Here is a 19965-nt window from a genome sequence, read left to right as displayed (position 1 = left end):
TTGTCTATCATCTTTCTCATTCTCTCTCTCTTATTTATCTATCATCTCAGCGATCTAGCTTTCTCATCTCTCTATATCTCTATTTTTATCTTTCTCTGCTCATTCTCTTTCTCTTTTTCTCTCTCTCTCTCTCTTTCTATCTATCTATCTAATCCACAGGTGTCAAACTCGCTGCATCAGATGATGTGTTGTGATGTATTGCAACTTTTTTTGCATTGCCAGGGCTGGGGTAGGCACGGCCTCTGCATGATGCAATTGGCCTGCGGGCTGGCAGTTTGACATCCCTTATTAAATCTATTTATCATCTATCTCATCTCTCTATCTAGCTTTTTCATCTCTCATATATATATATATATATGTGTGTGTGTGTGTGTGTGTGTGTGTGTGTGTGTGTGTGTGTGTGTGAAATGTTAACTATATATATGTATATGAGAAAGGGAAATATATATATATATATCATTCCCTTTCTCATCTCTATATTTCTTTCTTTCTTTTCTTTCTCTCTCTCTCTCTCTCTCTCTCTCTCTCACACACACACACATCTATCTACCTATCTCGATCTATGTATCTATCTTCTTTATTATCTCACTCTCTCTTTTAATATTTCTACTTCTGCTATCTAATGCTAATCTACATTCATCACACTTTCAGGCTTCAATGCTTTTGTGAAAATTCAATAGTTCTTCAGGGAGAAAAGAAAAAAAAATCTCTACAAATAACTTTCCCAGCTCATCAACTAATAATTCTATAAGCTTTTAAAAATGTAGCCTAATCATCACATTTAATTCAGGAAGGGACCTAGATAAAACTTACCTGGGAATCTAGGACAGGGTTAGAAACGCACCACACACAATTCTTGCAACATCTTCAATGCACTTTATTCACAAGTAACAAATAAACAGAAGCAAAATAATAAATACCAAAAGGATAATTGAACTGCAGATGTTTCATGCTTAGCCAAGTTAGCAATATTTTTCTTTTCTAGGAATGAAGAGTTTTTACCAGATAAGAGAAAAGGTTTTTTTTATTTTTTTGAAATGACCTTTACTACCTGGGGAATTTGGAAGAGGGGAATTATGTTGAAGATTTGCTTATTCACTCAGGTGTCAACTTTGATTAGGGAGCAGGAAGATTCAGAAGTTAAATGAGGGTTAATCCTGGGGAGACGTGAGACTTCTAAAACATCCAGGGTTGCAGACCTAGACTGTGAAGTTGAAAATAAATCTGAAAAAGGTTAATTGTCAGCGACGTCCGTAATGTTGACAAGGAAACTGCACAGGTACATCCTAAGGGTCAGATCAGAGCTCAGCTGAAAGGAGATTTTACCCTTTGGACACACACATCCATCCAAACTTCTGGAGCACAGCAATGGACAGAATAGAGACAGTTAGGCTAGCATGGAGGTGTTTACTCCTTGCCAAACTAAGTGGCTACAAAACCAACCTAAAACGGAATTATGGCTGCCTACGGATGGGGGTTGCATGTCTGCAGCCCTGTTTCAATTCACCTGAAAGAAATTCACCTTTGTTTGGCCTGGATTGCCAAATGAAGGCCAATTAGACCAAACAATGATTTATTTATTTATTTTTAAAAAGAAAAAGTCATACAAATGCCCCTCACTGAAAAAGCTATATACTAGAACAGGACAGATTCAATCCCAGCCTGAAAAGCTAATTTTCTACCTCGGCTTGCACAATTATGCTTCAAGCAGATCTGTTAGAAATCTAGCAGCTGCATTTTATGGATCGTGCTTCCTTGGACTGATTTTCATTTGATAGTGTTCTTAGCATATGGCGCAAATCCAGCCTGTGGACTTTCCACCCATCGTTCCAATCCGTAAAATGGGTGTTTTCAGTAACTAAGTCGAAAGCATCAAGTTCTTTTTTTTTTCTTTCTCAAATGCATGCAGCTAAGCAGCCCATTAGACCAGCTTCTAATTGCAGCCTGAAGGCTAACCTTAATTTGTCCGGTACTTCCCCCCCACCAGGACAACTAGGCTGAGATTCCCCTAATCTCTACTTTGATCAGGTATTAGGAGAGGAAGCTCCACTTTCTCCCTTCATCCTCAGATAAAAGAGTTTTCCGGCTGGCTCCATGGAAGGGGCTGCTAACACAGGCACTTCTTCCAAAGCTCCCCGCCTCGGTCATGCGTGAACACGCGCCTTTTAATGCGCTTTTTTCCGCTTCTTTCACACAAATGACAGCCGCTCGGTGTTTACACTGGCGCCTGCAAAGCTTGCAGAATGGGACAAAACCAGCCTGCCTAGCTAGCTGGCTGAGGGCCTTCCCTTTCAACAGCCTTAAGTTCTCAACAAAGGGCCCATAAGCCAAGGGAAGCTTAGCAGCGAGAGAGTCTCACGCCGGCACGGAAGGTGCAGAGCCAGGCATCAAAAGCCAAAAGAGAGAGAGAGAGACAGAGAGACAGAGACAGAGAGACAGAGAGAGACACAGAGAGAAAGAGAGAGAGAGAGAGAGAGAGAGAGAGAGAGAGAGAGAGAGAGAGAGAGAGAGAGAGAGAGAGAGAGAGAGAGAGAGAGAGAAAGAGACAGAGAGAGAGAGAGAGAGAGAAAGAGAGAGAGAGAAAGAGAGAGAGAGAGACACAGAGAGAGAGACACAGAGAGAGACAGAGAGACAGAGAGAGAGAGAGAGAGAGAGAGAGAGAGAGAGAGAGAGAGAGAGAGAGAGAGAGAGAGAGAGAGAGAGAGAGAGAGAGAGAGAGAGAGAGAGAGAGAGAGAGAGAAAGGCAGTAGACCAAAAGTGGCTTCAGGCAGGAGGATAAAAGTTTTCACTGTGGATCAGAGCCAGGATGGTGCACCAAATCATTGAAGTGAGCAAACGTTGGTGTTTGGCTGTGCGGCAGGGAAATGAAAAAACAAACAAACAAACAAAATCCATGGGAGTTGAAACCAAGCAGAGGAGACAGGAGGAAGAGAATTCCCTCCTATTTTCCAGTTTAGATGGGCCTAAAACAGCTGGCCTGGGGGGGGGGGGCTGACTTCAGTTCGGTCTTGGAAAGTCAACTGAAGGACTTTCCACTCAGCTGCCAATACTGTGATGGAATTGCATTGTCTTCAGAGCAGCAACACCTGATGGTGGGCTGAACAAGGAAGCTTAAGAAACACAGGAAGTCCCCCTTCCATTGTGGTGGACACACAAGGCAGCTTTGACCTCACTCATCCTGGTGCTCTCCAGAGATTTGTGCCTTGGCATCCACAGATGGCCACATTAAAAGTTGTGGGGCTCAGAAGCCCAACATAGCTGAGGAGGAGTGTTGGAAAAAGGCTGGTGTTGCCTAAAAGGTATCAGATACTTACTTCACTTTGATTACTTTGATTGCTGCCTTGAGCAGAGGTTAAATTATAAGACCTCTGAGGTCTCTTCCAGCCCTGTGATTCTATGTCCTAAGATAAGATGGGCAAGAAAGAACTCGTTACATGATGGCAGGGAATCAAAACGAAGCCTGCCTCCCTCAATCTGGCCTCTCTCCAAATGGGTTGATTTCAGCCTAGGTAGCTATTCTTGAGAATCTTAGGACACGTTGCAGACACGTAAAACGAGGCAAGGTTACTTTTATCTAGTTGTGCCCACCAATTTGGAGACAGTGGCCATTGCTACACACGTGCCTGCTAGGATTAGAAATCCACTCGTCTGTAGATGGTACTACCTGAGATGTTTGAAAATTTGGCCCAAGAGGATGACAACTCTTTATTTTACCACGGTTGCCTCTGGGGAAGGTCAGACCAGAGATGTCATCACTTCCAAGAAGGTTCTGTCAAGTGGAATCATAGAAAGCACTTAAAAAAAACCAAAAAATGTTGGTTGGTCTCCCAGTCAGAAAGTTTCTTCAGATCACCTGCAACTTTCCATCCTTGGTAGGGAATCCTGGCAAGGTTTGCTTCTGATATCTCCAGGATCACTCTGGTTGTGAGCATATGAGCCATGCAGAACAAAATTGGATATCTTCTCTTGGTCCCTTTCAAGAAACTGTAGGCATTTTGGTAGTCATTTCAGAAGTTCTCAGGGTTTTGTTTTTTTTTGCACCATCTGAGGAAGGACCCTCCAAAGACAGTCTGGGTCCAAAATCCACATGATGGTTCTAGGCTTCCCCAGAACAAAGACAAAGGCTACTGTCTTTGGAGGCCAAACCCATAGTAGTTGTGTTCTAGGACTGTTCAAGATACCAGATGCTTTGAGGAGAAGAAGAAAACATAGGGCCAACAGGAGGAAAGAAGTTCTTCTTGGTATCATAATGCAAGGCTGAAGGATCCAATCTCCTCATTTCTTGTGGTGGTGCATATCTTCCATTCCAACCCGACCCCAGACACCCACCATGAAGGATTCGATCTCGCACTCATTGGTCCCTCTGGCAATGCGGAAGTAGCCGTGTTCACCCCACGCCTTGCCCCAGGAGTTGGCTGCAATCTGAAGACAGAGATAGAATAAGCTATGAAAAGGGTTTCCAACAAAAGAACATTGGTGTTTGTCTAATATTGGAGTTGTATACTTTTGTAGACTTTTTAAAATGCTTACAGCAACCCTGGAGCACAAATTACTAGGGAACGTTAGTCACTAGTGAGAGTGAGATTGACCTAGTGGTTAAGGCAGCAGGATAGGAAGTAGTAGGCTGTGAATTTTAGTCCCACCTTAGCTATGGAGTTGAGTTGGGTGGCTTTGGGCCAGTCCATCTCTCTCGGTCCAATTGACCTCACAGGATTGTGGTGGTGGTGAAAATCAGAGGAGAAAGATGTGTTAGATATGCTTGCCCCCTTGAGTTATTGGTCAGAATAATAAAGGCAGCATATAAATAAAATAAATAAATAAATTAGTGTAGCATTGTGTCTATGAACATGAATTTGGGCAAGGTGCAGGAGACGGGGGGAAAGGGGAGGCTGGCATGCTATGGTCCATGGGGGTCACAAAGAGTTGGACATGCCTTAGCGACTGAACAACAAGAAGAATGATGTCGAAGGTGCTGGATGTCATCTCAGCTGGGGGGGGGGTCTTGAGTAAGAGTAGCAAGGAAGAAACACATAATAGCATGTGTATGCTGATCTCATCAAGCCATTACCTTGATTTGTGTAATTACCCTGATTTGTAGATACTGGGACCAGTGCATAATGGTCCATAGTAACTTTGAACAGTCACTAAGCAACCAGTCATAAGTTGAAGCTAAGGATACGTTCTGGTCACTAAAGGAATCCAGTTAGGATAATAGGCCATTTTTTTTCAAAAGTGTAATAATTTCCAGATGTATGGCCCTCAACTCCCAGAATTCTTAGCATTGCCTATGCTAGCTGAGGTTTCTGGGAGTTGAAGTCCACGTGGTTTAAAGTTACCAGGATTGAGAAACACGGATCTAGATGGAATCCTCTGGCTGACCTGGTTAAGTGAATTGTGCTGAAGCATGTTATTGTGAACTTATTGACAGAAGAAATACATTTACTGTCGTCCTTGGTGGCACTCACCCAATATTTCCGATTTGACCCATCCAGCTTCCGTTCTTCTCCCCATCTGTGGTAAAAAAACACCAAACAAAACATTTGTTCAACTGCTAACACATCTGTAAGGTTGCAAGATGGAGAAGACAATCTGGGAAAAAGAGGAAGTAGGCAATCTAATCTTCTCAGGATGGATCTTAGGATTTTTGAAAACTATACATGGAAAAGAAACCAGAATGAACATAGAACACAAAAATTAAAAAGAAATGCAGACTCAATGGAAGATATTGACAATGTGCCACCATCACAGCTTCAAACTCCAGCAGCTAAATGGGTTTGCTTCATAATAATCTATCCCCAATTCTGGTCCTTCAGAACTTCCAAAATTGTACCCATCAACCCTATAATAAAGTCCATCCATCTTGCTGCCGATAATCAATTTTTTCCCTCTTTCCTTCTACCTTTTCCAGAATGACTGACTTCTCCAGAGACCTAGGACTTCACGTAATGTGTTCAAACAAGGAAAATTTGAGCCTCAGGTGAGAATTCTGGAATAATTTATGATCAGAGGCCCAAACATGTTACTGTGTCCCCTTAAAAGGTAATCATTTTCAGCAGGTTCAGTTGCATATAAATTCTACTAACAAACACAGGTAATCCTTAATTTATGACCTTCTCTAAGGAAGGTGGGTGGTTAATAGGATGGATAAATAAATAAATAAATATTCGTCACTTAGCAACCATTCAAAGTTATGACAGGTCTACTTGGGGAGTACTTAAGACACAGATTTGAAATCGCAACAGTCACCCCCGCCATAGTCATGTGACCACACTTTGGATGCCTAGCAACCAGTCTGCATTTATGGCTATTTGCAGCATCCCACGGTCACATGGCCACATTTTACAACTCTTTTGCTGAAAACCAACATTTACTTTCAGTTATCGGCAAATCTGCGCCCACAGCAAACCCTTGGTTTGCTTAATGACTGCGGCATTTGCTTAATGAGCACTGTCATTTGCCTAGCAACCATAGTGATTCACTTAACGGCCGTCACAAAAAGGTTATAAAATCAGATTGGTCACACAATTTCCCCTGCTTTACAACTGCCAGGAGTTACAATCATGATGGGCAGGCTCCATTGCGGTTGTAATTCAAAGACTAGGTAAAAGGTAAAGGCTCCCCCGCACATGCGTGCTAGTCGTTTCCGACTCTCATCTTCGTTTCAAAGCTGAAGAGCCAGCGCTTGTCCGAGGACGTCTCCGTGGTCATGTGGCCGGCATGACTAGACACCAAAGGCGCACGGAACGCTGTTACCTTCCCACCGGAGTGGTCCCTATTTTTCTACTTGCATTTTTACATGCTTTCGAACTGCTAGGTTGGCAGAAGCTGGGACGAAGGCAGAAGGCACTCACTCTGCTACACGGCAGTCGGGTTTCGACCCGCCAAACTGCCAACCTTCTGATCGACAAGCTCAGTGTCCCAACCCACTGAGCCACCGCATCCCTTAATTCAAAGACTACCTGTACATAAATATAAATAGGATCCCCACAGGTAGACTCCTCCACAATGCCCCTTTACTTCCTGCTATGCAAGTGATCCACTGCAAGCCACAGTTGGTCGGGAACCTTTGGGAAAAATGCACAACGCAGAGACACGCAACTTATTTCTTCTCTTCAGGAATGAAGGGAAGCCAAAGCGAAGGCTTGGTGCTACGATTGAGGGATTTCCCGTTTCATTTCTGGCTGACAAGCTAAAAAGAAGTGCCTGGCTTTCTATTTGCAATCAGCACAAGACAATAAGATTAAATGGAAAATACAGCCTGGACTTTCTGGCTGAGGGCCACAGCTCGCCCTGTGCTTCACTTTCTCCTTCATTCCACCAGAAAGGAGAGTTGCACACCAGCGTTTTGGTATTCTTGCTGAAATGAGTAACTGGGACAATCCTGTGTTTACTGCAGCTGAGAAATCAGGATAAACTGAAGCAGAGGTCCTGCCTGAAGCTGAGGTTTCCATAGAGCACTGTATCTCACACATGGCTGGGGAATTCTGGAGGTTGAAGTCCACCATCTTCAAGTGGCCAATTTTGGGAAACACTGCCCTAAACTCCACCAAGAAGGTGGAGGTGCAGTGGGCTCTGTTCTCCAGATTAGAATGTAGAACCATAGAGCTGGGAGGGACCTTGGAGGTCTTCTCTTCCAATCCCCTGCTTTGTCAATGCCATCCCAGTCAAATGGTTGTCCAGTCTAGTTTTGAAAACCTCCAGTGATGGCGCACCCACAATTCCAGGAGGTAAGCTGTTCCATTGATTTATTGTTCTCATAGTCAGGAAATTTCTCCTTACCACTAGGTCAGGGGTAGGCAACCTTGGCTCTTTTATGACTCGTGGACTTCAACTCCCAGAATTCCTGAGCCAGGCATGCTGGCTCAGGAATTCTGGGAGTTGAAGTCCACGAGCATGGCTGGCTCAGGAATTCTGGGAGTTGAATTCCACGAGCATGGCTGGCTCAGGAATTCTGGGAGTTGAAGTCCACGAGCATGGCTGGCTCAGGAATTCTGGGAGTCATAAAAGAGCCAAGATTGCCTACCCCTGCTCTAGGTTGTATCTCTCTTTAACAAGCCTCCATTCATTACTTTTGTTTCGTGGAAATATTGGATGGGTTTTGTGATCACCAATGCGAAGACAATGCAGCTCTGTTTGAGAAATTCAGGGAATTGAAATCCACACATCTTAAAGTTGCCAGGTCTGAAAAAAAACTCTGGCTTAGAACTTCGTAGCTTTCCTGATTTGCTGCAATCCCATTCAAAATCTCCCTCAAGTCTTGGCCAAACGACTCAGGAGCAGGGATGCAAAGATTGTCTTTAAAAGGCAACAGTGTTGAGTGTGTGTGTGGAGAAGGCACCACTGGAGGAAAGTTGGCTCTACTTGTGATGAGTCCAACCACCAAGACCTTACCCTTGGCAGAGATCCAGAAGGTTTAATCATCTGCATTTCACAGCACAAAAGATTCGGAAAAATTTTCCACGACGCAGATTAAAAACAACCCAACTCTTTCATCCGTGCCCAGCACCAAAACAGAGCTAATACCAGCTTAAGGTCATGAAACTGCCTGCTTCATTTTCAGGACTAAGTTTAATATAGTTCTAGACAGAGAAATTCTCATTTGTGTCTGTGTGTTTTTCCCTCCCTAATAGCCCTCAAAGAGCGATTTCTATCAATTAATAATATGTATTCAGAAAATGACCAGCAAAATTTAAAAGAACAAAACAAACAAAATCAGAGTGAAGGAAACAAATATAATAGTGTATCGGCAGCTAGCAAACACCAATTATATCTTGCTTTCATTGTGGCAATACTGTACAACATTTAGCTACTGCACACGTAATCAGTGGTTTTAGATCCTAAGGGAGAATGTTGATCTAAAATTGATCTGGCCACCCAGGTTGTTTATCTGTTATGGGTACAATGTAGATTGACCTAATGTCTCTGTAAAAAGTACAGTGTTGTAATTTGTGTAAGATGGTTTCAACCTCCTTGTCATTGCATGGGCTAATACGGCCAGCTACAGGGATTGTACTATATCCATCTTGATGAAGCACAGAGGGAAGAATGTTAAATCTAAATCTAAAGAATACGATTCTCAGTTTAGAGGAGGTTAGATTTATTTAGCAAGTAATTTGCTGGTTCTGGTGAGCTCCTGTTGATCATATTGAGGGAGCCTATTAATTTCTATCTGAAATTCCACATCACCTCTTCTTTGAATAATTAATGGCTTGGCTTGATGGTGACCTAATGATTGTATGTTGCCCAGACTCAGGGTTGAGTTCGGCAATCTATGAGTTTAATAAATAAATCATTAACCAACACACTAATTAATTAACAAGTCTGCTTTTAAACCATCCAATTCAAAAGTAACCACCATTCCATTTTGGGATAATACCTTTTACAGATAAAATAATGGAAAAAAATATTGCAAGGAAAGAACATAAATCTGGAGGATTTTTAAAAAATGAATATTTGAACAGCAGCTGTGTAAAAGCGATCCCAAAAACTGTTTGACAAAATCAGTTTGAAATTGCCTGTTATAGATCTGCTAACAGTAAATGGCAGATGCTAACGGCTGCAGGACTCTGCGTGGCAATTGTGTGGGTGACAGTAGCCACTGCTTTTTTTGTCATAGAACGCACCGGAACAGAATTCCGGCACCTTTTTTTGACGGATTTTCCAAGTTTTAAAAGTAACTTTTGGAAATTTGATGTTTGGTTCACGTGGACTTGAATCACCCTGTCGAGCGTAGCAGGTCAGCAGCAAAATCATTAAAACGTTGCATGCGGGCTGCTTGTGTGTCGAGTCTGATGCATGCGTACTTCGTCCGCGCTGGTTGTGATGGCACTGCTCGGCTAGTAGCACTGCTCGGCTTGTGATTGGTCATGTGGTCACACGCTGAGTGCTTACTGAGGGTGGCAACCATTATGTTTCGTTACAAAACTGATGTGTGGGGATGTACGTACAGTGATTGGCTACGTGCGAAAGGTAAATAAAAGATTAATAAGATGTGAGTTCCGGCACCTTTTTTCTTACAAAAAAAAAAACAATCACTGACAGTAGCTGTCTAAAATGAACAGGTTGAGATAAAATGAGATAAATTCATCATGGTGACCAGGAACATAGAGGACCGAGGGATAAATAAGTGGTTTTACTATCAGCTGTGATACAGAAGGGGCAACAGAGGAACACATCTCGCAGGCTAATGATGTGCTCGCAGGCTAAGGAAGTTACTTATTTTGCCTGTCTGAAATCAGCATTACCGGCTGATTCTCAGTCTGGGCAATGAGAAAAAGGGATGAAAACTTCGCCTAATGTTTTTACTCCATGCCATTTCAATCTTCAGTTGACTTTTTTTTCCCAAGTGGAAGGATCCCAAACTTTCTAGCCTGTTATCTACTGCCGGAACCACAGTGCCAAAACAAACACAACTTGCACATTTCTCATTAGACAAAGTATTCACTCACAAAGGAACACCTTGGATTTGGCTTTCTCATTGACTTCCAGTGATCTCACTCACCCAGTGATTTTGACGGAATGGGTACCATGTCGTCGGTACTGTTCTGGCTTCCCAGCTGCTACAGGAGTATGCTGATAAATCCCAGTCTGATACACAAAGAAGTCTTCATGCACTTCCATGATGGCTGCAGAGGAATGGAAAGGAGGTCAACTGTAAATCTAGGCTAAGAAAGAATCTGACACGAACACTCCATTCTTCATAACGCAACCACCACACTACAAAAGTTAAGTCTAGAGCCGAGCACAAAGAACTCATCGAATTCTCCAACCAATTTCGATACTTCTTGCAACAAAGAGGACGATGCACAAGCCCATGACATACAGAAACTTTGTTGTACCAATGAAGGAGAATATTTGTAGCTCAGGGTAGAAATGAGGGGTCCTTGGTGCTCTCTGAGCTTGTTTGTTTTCTTGCAGGCATTTCATTAACCTGATTACTGCTGATGATGTTATCTAGTTGGGTAATGAAATGTTCTGCAAGAAAACAAGCAAGCTCAGAGAGCACCAAAGACCCCTCAGAAACTTTGTGGCTGGTACAGAAGGTGGAACCAGGAAGGCCCTTCTTATGATCAAGAAACGTGGCCTGTTGATGGCAGTTGTGCTTTCCTGCCTTCCCCATCAAGCTAACCAAGCATAATGACACTTGACCAGATGCAACATTTTGCACCCTTCATTTATGCAGTTGTAGAAAGCTGAAGAGCAGAGTTTAGCCCTCTCAAGATGAACCACCACCAAGCTTCTAAAGATCAGCCATAAATGCAACTTAGGGCAGGGGTCCCCAACCCCCGGTCCGTGGACCAGCACCAGTCCATGGCATGCTAGCAATGGGACCATGCAAACAAGTGAAGCCCCATCTGTGGGATGCAGGCAGTATGCAAAACCACACCCCCTCTGCTCCGCAGAAAAATCTCTCTAGACCAAACCGGTCCCTGGTACTCAAAAGGTTGGGGGCCGCTGTGGCATTTAATCCTGAGAGTTTTTGGAAGCAAGTCTGGGCTGTTTCCTGATTCATTATTGGCCTGGACTACCAAGGATGCAAATTATTGTCCCGAGACAGTGTTGCTCATTTTCCTTTTCCTGGTGACCTCCTGGACAAGTCCACACAGGTTTTTAATAACATTATGGAAAAGTGTTCTTATTACTTTCTTCCTGGAGTTTTTGTTCTTTGAGTTTCCTTGGTATTTCCTTGGAAGAGAGCCCTGGTATTTTCCATTCCCCATTAAAATGATAACCAGTTAAAGCCTGATTAATTCTGAGCTCAACCAAGCTTTGCTAGGCGCCACCACTTTCTTGCCCATCCTGCTTAAAACTGGTGTGGAAGAAGCTTTGTGGGTCAAAGGCAAACTTGCAACTCACTTCAGACTGACTGAATTTACCCACTTTCTAGAAGAATAGAATAGAATAGAATAGAATAGAATAGAATAGAATAGAATAGAATAGAATAGAATAGAATAGAATAGAATAGAATAGAATAGAGTAGAGTAGGGTAGGGTAGGGTAGGGTAGGGTAGGGTAGGGTAGGGTAGGGTAGGGTAGGGTAGGGTAGGGTAGGGTAGGGTAGGGTAGGGTAGCGTGGGGTGGGGTGGGGTGGGGTGGGGTGGAATAGAATAGAATAGAATAGAATAGAATAGAATAGAATAGAATAGAATAGAATAGAATAGAATAGAATAGAATAGAATAGAATAGAATAGAATAGAATAGACCTGGAATGGACCTGGAATGGACCTGGAATGGACCTTGGAGATCTTCTAGTCCAGCCCCCTGCTGGTTAATTGTCCTCACTGTCAGGAAGTTTCTCCTTAATTCCAGGTTGCTTCTCTCTTTGATCAGTTCCAAACCATTGTTTCTTTTCCTGCCCTCTGGTGCTTTGTTGAATAACGTGACCCCCTCTTCTTGGTGGCAGCCCCTCAAATACCGGAATACTGCTATCATGTCTCCCTTATTTCTTCTTTTCTTTAGACTAGCCAAATTGGCAGAAGGCACCTGGTCATTTAACACTCATAAGGGCTGCGTTCACACAAGTAGCTAAACTGGATCCAGTTAACCAAGATGAAAGCTATCCACACTTGAATGAAAGTGCTAGATTAAATAATCTGGTTAAATGTGGGCTGGGCAACATCACCAGTTCCTGCCAATTATTGTAATAATTATGCTGTGAAAACTAGAGTGGTGTGTTTCCAACTCCTTATGGCTTTCATCAAACTCACGTTTGACTTTTCAGCCAAAATACTTTATTCCTTCATATTGGAAAGAAAATTTACCTTCCTACAATCAGCAGGTGATTCCTACTTTCACCAGGTGAAAGGTTTGTCACTGAATGAATTGCGAGAAGCAACCTTGTATTTTAACTTGCTATAGGAACCAGATCCTCATGTTAAGTCCCCACATGGTTCATTTTCTTTGGTCACTGCATATTCTGTGAACACAGCCATTGTTCACAGCCCAACAACCCTGCCTTTGTTCACTCAGGTTCAAGCTTCAGCATGTTGTAGGAATCCTATGAGAGTCAATTATCTGTGGCTAAGAATGGCTCCTTTTTTTTAAAACAACAACAACAATCTCCTTCATTTATTTTATGTTGTCTTTTCTGTCTTCTATTGTAGACCAATTCGAGGATATTTCCTTTGGCCTTCTTGAGAACAGAAAAGTGGATTCTTCTTTCCTAAGCAGCTGAAGATTTGAGAGACCGGCGTGTAAACAGCTAGCTGCAATCTGCTCCATTATTAGTAAGCATAACTTCACCAAATCATAAGCACGCTGTTATGAAGAAAATTAGAAAGTCTGTATGGGAATAAATAGGTTAAATACAGGGGACAAAAATATACGTTGCTGGAATTAACTTTCTTAGATTCTTTCCATGCATGATTCCCATGGAGTTCTCTTTAGCAAGATTTATCGAGATGAAGTCAATAGGTTACAAGAATTCCAGCAACTGGACTATCTCCAATTTAAAACCATGATGTCTCTGTGAACATTAGGGCAGAGACCTCCTGTTTTTCTTTCTCGTAACCATCCTACGGTCTCAGGAGAGAGATGATCTGCTCACTGACATTGGAGGAGCTTGCAACGGATTGTTTACATAGCAGTCTCCTGATTCTTAGTAGTCTGAAAATAAATAGTTTCAAAATAATAATAATAATAATAATAATAATAATAATAATAATAATAATAATAATAATAATACAGACGTTAGATACTAATAAAGGGGGCAACTCAGCCGCCACCTTCCAGTACATATCATCTCTCTTTTGTGTGGCTTTCCACCCTGATGTGTATTTCAAAGAGTCCACCTCACCTTGCAGAGGTCCATTTTCCATTAACTCCTTCATGATCTCCTTCTCCTACAAAGAAAAGGCAGACATTAGGTCGACAGAGAATCAAAATCAAGCGTCCCTTTCTTGTGGCTTGTCCCTAAGTGAGGAGCTCCCTAGATAAGGTGCTTAGGTTCTCATCAACTTAAGGGTCAAGTTGATCCCATTATCATATTTCTCTATCTTGGTGCTCCCTGGTGTCCATCATCATCAGTCCCTATGGTTAGAGTCAGAGGATTAAACTGTGCGCTATAATACGGCACATTGCATATCTATATGTAAGGGTATAGGGTAGGGGTAGGCAACCTCGGCTCAGGAATTCTGGGAGTTGAAGTCCATGAGTCATAAAAGAGCCGCGGTTGCCTACCCCTGGTATAGGTATATACATCTGTTGTATATAGCATGTTTGTATGTGTTGTTATGTATGTGTTCACTTTTGAGAGCAGGCAACAGAATTTCATTTTTAATGTGTGCCAGTGTGCCCACGGCAAAAATGACAATAAAGGTTATCTTATTTAGAGAGTGCCTGGTTAAACTGAAAATTGATATGTAATCATGATTATATTACTTAATAATGGAGACTACCAAGGAATCCCTTAACTTTCTTCACTTTTCCCCCAAGAATTTCAACACACGTTTTCAGAGATGCAAAAAGTTAGCTCATGTTCAATTTCCGAGTTCCTTGCTTTGCTGGCCTTAAGGTAGTTCATTGTCCCAGCAAAACAGAGCCTGGTGCATCCAGTTTTGACATGCTGTACCAAAACGGATGACAATATTCTCCCAGTCTTGGTGGAGTCAAGCCCCTGGCTACAGATATTTCTCAACATATGACCATAATGGAGCCTGCCCATCCGGGTCGTATGTTCTGATGGTCGTAAAGCAGGTCACCCATGTGACCGACACAATTTTATTATCTTTTTTGAGGCAGTCATTAAGCAAACACCATTTTTAAGTGAGTATTGTAAGTTGTTGTGACTATTGCGGTTATTAAGCGACTATCGAGGTTGTTATGCAAACACTGTGGTTGTTAAATGATCCAACTATTCACTATGGGCCAGTTTTGCTGAAAAGAAGAAATAAATGCTGGGGTTTTTTTGTCTGTGTGAAAAACATTTAGCTAGAGATGCTGTTTTATTGTTCTATTAATGTTTTCCTTCCCCAGTAAGAAATTGTTGCTGTAAACTATTTCATATTTTTACTGTACTCTTTTTATTGTAAAGACCAGTCAAAGGCTATAATAAAGAAATTTGATTTACTGACCGCTGCTCTACTTAAGTTGAATGGCGATTAATCCATCGGGTCTTGTTTCCCTTTCCCATAGATCAGGGGTAGGCAGCCTTGGCTCTTTTATGACTCGTGGACTTCAACTCCCATAATTCCTGAGCCAGACGTGCTGAGGTGAAAGGGAGAGGTTTCCAAGCCGAGCCATGGTGGCTCAGGAATTCTGGGAGTTGAAGTCCACGAGTCATAAAAGAGCCAAGGTTGCCTACCCCTGGCCTAGGCCGCTTTATGACTCGTGGACTTCAACTCCCAGAATTCCTGAGTCAGACATGCTGAGGGGAAAGGGAGAGGTTTCCAAGCCGAGCCATGCTGGCTCAGGAATTCTGGGAGTTGAAGTCCACGAGTCATAAAAGAGCCAAGGTTGCCTACCCCTGGCCTAGGCCGCTTTATGACTCGTGGACTTCAACTCCCAGAATTCCTGAGCCAGACATGCTGAGGGGAAAGGGAGAGGTTTCCAAGCCGAGCCATGCTGGCTCAGGGATTCTGGGAGTTGAAGCCCACGAGTCATAAAAGAGCCAAGGTTGCCTACCCCTGCCATAGACCCTGACCCCTCCTCGCAAACTTTACTGGCATGGTAAGAAGAAGAAAAGGCAGGCCATACATTTGAGGAGAGACGATATGCAGGCGTGGATTGGTAAATCTCGTTGGAGTCAGTCCGTGAGTTGGGACAACGTGCTGTGGCTTGTCTCTTCCCCCTGCCAGCAGAGCGGGTGTGCATCATGCAAGGTGGACTGGTGAAAGAGCTCTCCTGGCCGGTAAAAGGGTAGCATTCCTCAGTCACCACCCTAGAAGATGCAAGAGAGAAAAGAGAATGGTTTGGAGGTGGCTTGGAACTCAGGGCCCACTCCCAGGCTCACTTCCAAAGAAGTGAGCTAGCTTGGCCCTGCTTGAAGATGGTGGTGATAAATAGCAACCTAGAGAAATGCGATCCAGACCGTTGGCTAACACAAAGCCATTGAATCATAGAATCATAGAGTCATATGCTGCCCACCTTCTTGTGTTTCTTGAATCGAACTCTCCTCCTATAGAAATGTGATCCAGACTGTTGACTAACACAAAGCCACTGAATCACAGACTCATATACTGTCCACCCTCTACCCAATGTATTCTGAACATCTTTCTCCTGAACTTCTGCAGGAAACCAAGGATTGTCATGCAAGAATAAAAGAGTTGGAACGGACCTTGTAGATCTTCTAGTTCAATCTCCTGCCCAAGGCAGGAAAACTTATGCAATCCCGGACAAATGACTGGCCAATATTTTCTTAAAGATCTCCAGTGATGGAGCACCCACAACTCTGGGATGCAAGCTGTTCCATTGATTAATTATTGTCATTGTCAGGAAATATCTCTTTTGTTCTAGTAACAGTCTAGTCAAATATCATAATAGGTTGTACTCTTGGAAATGAAAGTGCCTTTCACTATCCCCATGTTGCTGGCCTTGTGGGAAAATCCAAATTGTCCCGAGCACATTTGCAGAAAAGGACCATCGGCCACTCACCCCCTCCTGCGCAGGAACCACCAGGCTCCGTCCACACGGCCTCCATTGCAGCCTTGTTGGTGCCGAGTGTTGCAAGACAATAGGTTCTGGGGGGACAAGGCAGGTCTCATGTGTCCCATGGAATGGATAGAGATCCGATCAGAGGCCACCGCTGGAGAGAAAAAAAGAAACCTGTGGTTAGAAACCTGTTGTGTTGCTTGCATCCAACTCTCCAGCTGCAGATCCAGGGTTGAAGAAGGGGAAGAAGGGGACTGAGGGCCAGTGAAGAGAGGGACAAAAAAAATAAATAAGGGCAAGCCCATAAGCATGAGAAAACGGAATCAGATCATCTTGAGAAGGTCAGTGCAAAATACCTCCCTATGTATCTCTAGAGCAGGGCTATGCAACCTTGACAACTTTAAGACTTGTGGACTTCAGCTCCCAGAATTCCTCAGCCAGCATAGAGCTGAAGTCCACAAGTCTTAAAGCTGTCAAGGTTGTAGGGCCCTGCTCTTAGACCCTGCAGGTGCTTAAGAGATTTTCAGAAGCCAATCAAGGCTAAGTGGGAAGAAGAAATTCCCCTGGAACTGAGTCAACAAGTCCAAAGCAACGGAGGGTCCTGTCATTCGACCCCTGTGCAGATGATAGGGAGCTAAATGGACTGAGCATAGGTAGCCCTCGGCTTACGACCACAACTGGAACCAGAATTTCCATTGTTCAGCAAGGCAGTTGCCAAGCCAGTCACACCCAATTTCACGACCATTTTGGCCACATGGTTAAGCCAACCGCTGCAGTGCACTGAATCGCAGTTTCATTGCGTGAATCTGGATTCCCGCAATGACTTTGCTTGTTGGAAGCCAGCTCTGCAATCACCTGACCGAAATCCTGCAATCATTGCTTAAATACATGCCAGCTGAAGAGAGAACTGGCAGCCTTTTGAGAGCCAACACCAGTAACTCAAGCTTTAAAGAGCTAACAGGCCACCAACTGGCTGGGCTCATATTACCTATAAAGTTGGAATAGGTTTGGAGGCTATAAGAAGCCGACAACAGCTTGCACACCACATCTGGAAGACCACCTTACCCTAATTATACTGGACAGTCATTTGTCCAAATGACATAAGGACTCCTGTCTTGGGCAGAGGGTTAGACCAGAAGACCTCTAAGGTCCCTTTCACTCCTATGATTCTATGACTATCCCATTTGCATCCAAGGATTGCTACCTGCTGTAGAAAAGGCCCAGGATCCCGCACAATTGCCTTGATCGAGCGGCTCATGGATCAGTCCAGACCACTTGTCGGCGGCATTGAAATGGGAAGGGAGCACTTCATTGGTGGCCATGTTGATCTGCAGGAAACAGAGGAAATCAGAAAGAGACGGTGGCACCCAATAAACACAGCAATGTTCCCAGGAGTAATGGGACATTCAGTGCGATTGAATTCTGGGAGTTGAAGTCCACCCAGCTTAAAAATTGCCAAGGCTGAGAAATACTGGTCTGGTGGCAAGATTAGCAAAAATGTTTAAAAATATGTCAGATAGATGTTGGAAATGCAAACACAAGTCAGGTACTTATTATCATGCATGGTGGACCTGTGTTAAAGCAAAGAGATATTGGACAAAAATACATACTTGGGTAGAAAAGATGTTGGGAAAACATGCAGATTTTAAACCTGAACTTTTTTTTAATTAGGTATAATGCCAGAAAAGATTGATAAACAAAGTATATACTTGACTCTACATGTTAACAGCGGCAAGAATCATATTTGCGCAACACTGGAAAAATGAAGAAATACCACCAGAGGAAGAAATAATTAAAAAAAATACTAGAATGTGCAGAAATGGACAGACTCACTTTGAAGTTGAAAGAAAAAGAAGAAACAGAATACTTTCAAACTTGGGACTTATTTTATCAATGGCTGGAGAAAAGAATAAAGGATTAGGAATTAAGTTTGTATCAGTGAACGATAAACTCAGACAGCACGTTTGTTGAATAAGTACTACTGAATTGTATGAAAAAATTAATAAAAACTTATATAAAAAAAGAAATACTGTTCAGACAACACTGTTGTTTTCTCTTTTCACATTTCTCAAAGCAGTAACAATTTTCAGAATAGTTGTTTAGGATTTAGCCGGACCTTGAGCAAGTTTTATTGGTGAAAATGCAGGTTGCAAGAGGACAGGCAGTTGAGTCCACACACATCTCCATACCCCTAGGCAGCAGCAAGGGTTGCCACAGATCCCCAAGGCTGCATCTTACAAAACATCTCAGCGTTCAAAGCATTTTTCCCTATCATGGGACAGATTCCAAAACATGATATTTTTGTTCCAGACCTTCTTGCCAGTTCTATTATTGATTCAAGAGATTTCAACCAGCATTCCAAGTTTTGTAGAGATGCCAAAACTGAGGGGTGTCTTTGTATCTGTGTATGTGTGTGAGTGTGTGTGTATGCGTGTGTGTGTTCCCTTCCATTTGTACAGTTCAACAGTCCAGCCATTCTACTATGTCAAATGCCAGAAGTCAACATAGTGGAACCACACACTTCCAATTCTTGGATATCATTGCTACAAACATAGGGTGAAATATTTACTATATTCCACTTAGATTCGACTTTTCCTCCAAGGAACTCAAAATACTGAAGAGCGATCTTGGTACACAACACAGCAAACCAAAGCTGGATTTACTGAATGGACCTTTAATTCCCACAATAACCACTAAAGTGTTGTGTTAATCAGCCAATGTTTGTCTCCTCTCCTTCTTGTTTTATTCTGGAATTCTGGGTGTTGAAGTCCATCCCTCTTAAAGTTGCTAAGGTTGAAAAACACTGGTCTACAGCCCTAGGATTTTCCAGTGGTCTCCGGTTTACCCAATCTTACTTAGCATTTTTATGTTATCCGGAGTTGCCTAGGTGTTGCCATCGGCTGCAGATGTGTGTCCTATGAAGATTAGTTTATGGCATTGGTGATGGCTGGAATGGGGCTGAGTCCTAGTAGTTGCATAAAGGACCCTTGTGACTTCATAGCAGAATGCAACTCAAATTGAAGTCTCAGAAGCAGAGTAAGTCTAACAAATAAATAAAATGAGAAATGCACTTACTTGAAGCTCATTCATATTCATGACAGATGTGGGAGGCTTGATGGTGCCAAGACGGTACCGAATGCCCTCTTCCAGTGTCATCCCCCAGAATTGGCTGTAGTTGGAAGCTCTCCAACTAAAAAAAGATAGAAGACAATCTGCTAAAAAGACAAAGCTTTGCTTTGCTAAGGAAGTATACTCAGAATGAACCATGGCAATACTTCCATCTCGGCTTCTGGATCTCTTGTGGGATGAATTTAGTTTCCTCTTCCCCAATTACAAATTAGCTCAGAATGGAAAGCAAAAGCCCAACTCTTCCTGGAGC

The 19965-nt window shown here is 42.9% G+C and overlaps 1 protein-coding gene across 1 annotated transcript in view; it reads right to left on the bottom strand.

Annotated features, from left to right (window-relative positions):
* Positions 1-863: 863 nt before the first annotated feature.
* TINAGL1 (tubulointerstitial nephritis antigen like 1) overlaps positions 864-19965 on the bottom strand; it is a 37982-nt gene continuing 18880 nt past the window's right edge. Inside the window, exons 5-12 of the mRNA XM_081334921.1 lie at positions 19662-19776; positions 17791-17914; positions 16590-16740; positions 15693-15876; positions 13795-13840; positions 10502-10625; positions 5466-5511; positions 864-4422 (exon numbers count right to left, since the gene is read on the bottom strand). Coding sequence (XP_081191047.1) covers positions 4276-4422; positions 5466-5511; positions 10502-10625; positions 13795-13840; positions 15693-15876; positions 16590-16740; positions 17791-17914; positions 19662-19776 — 937 coding nt within the window. The 3' untranslated portion in view covers positions 864-4275. The remainder of the gene's footprint in view (positions 4423-5465; positions 5512-10501; positions 10626-13794; positions 13841-15692; positions 15877-16589; positions 16741-17790; positions 17915-19661; positions 19777-19965) is intronic.

Source organism: Vipera berus (genome assembly GCF_964194415.1).
Source record: "Vipera berus genome assembly, chromosome: 9".
Lineage (NCBI taxonomy): Eukaryota > Metazoa > Chordata > Lepidosauria > Squamata > Viperidae > Vipera > Vipera berus.
This window is presented reverse-complemented; position numbering and strand designations above follow the sequence as displayed.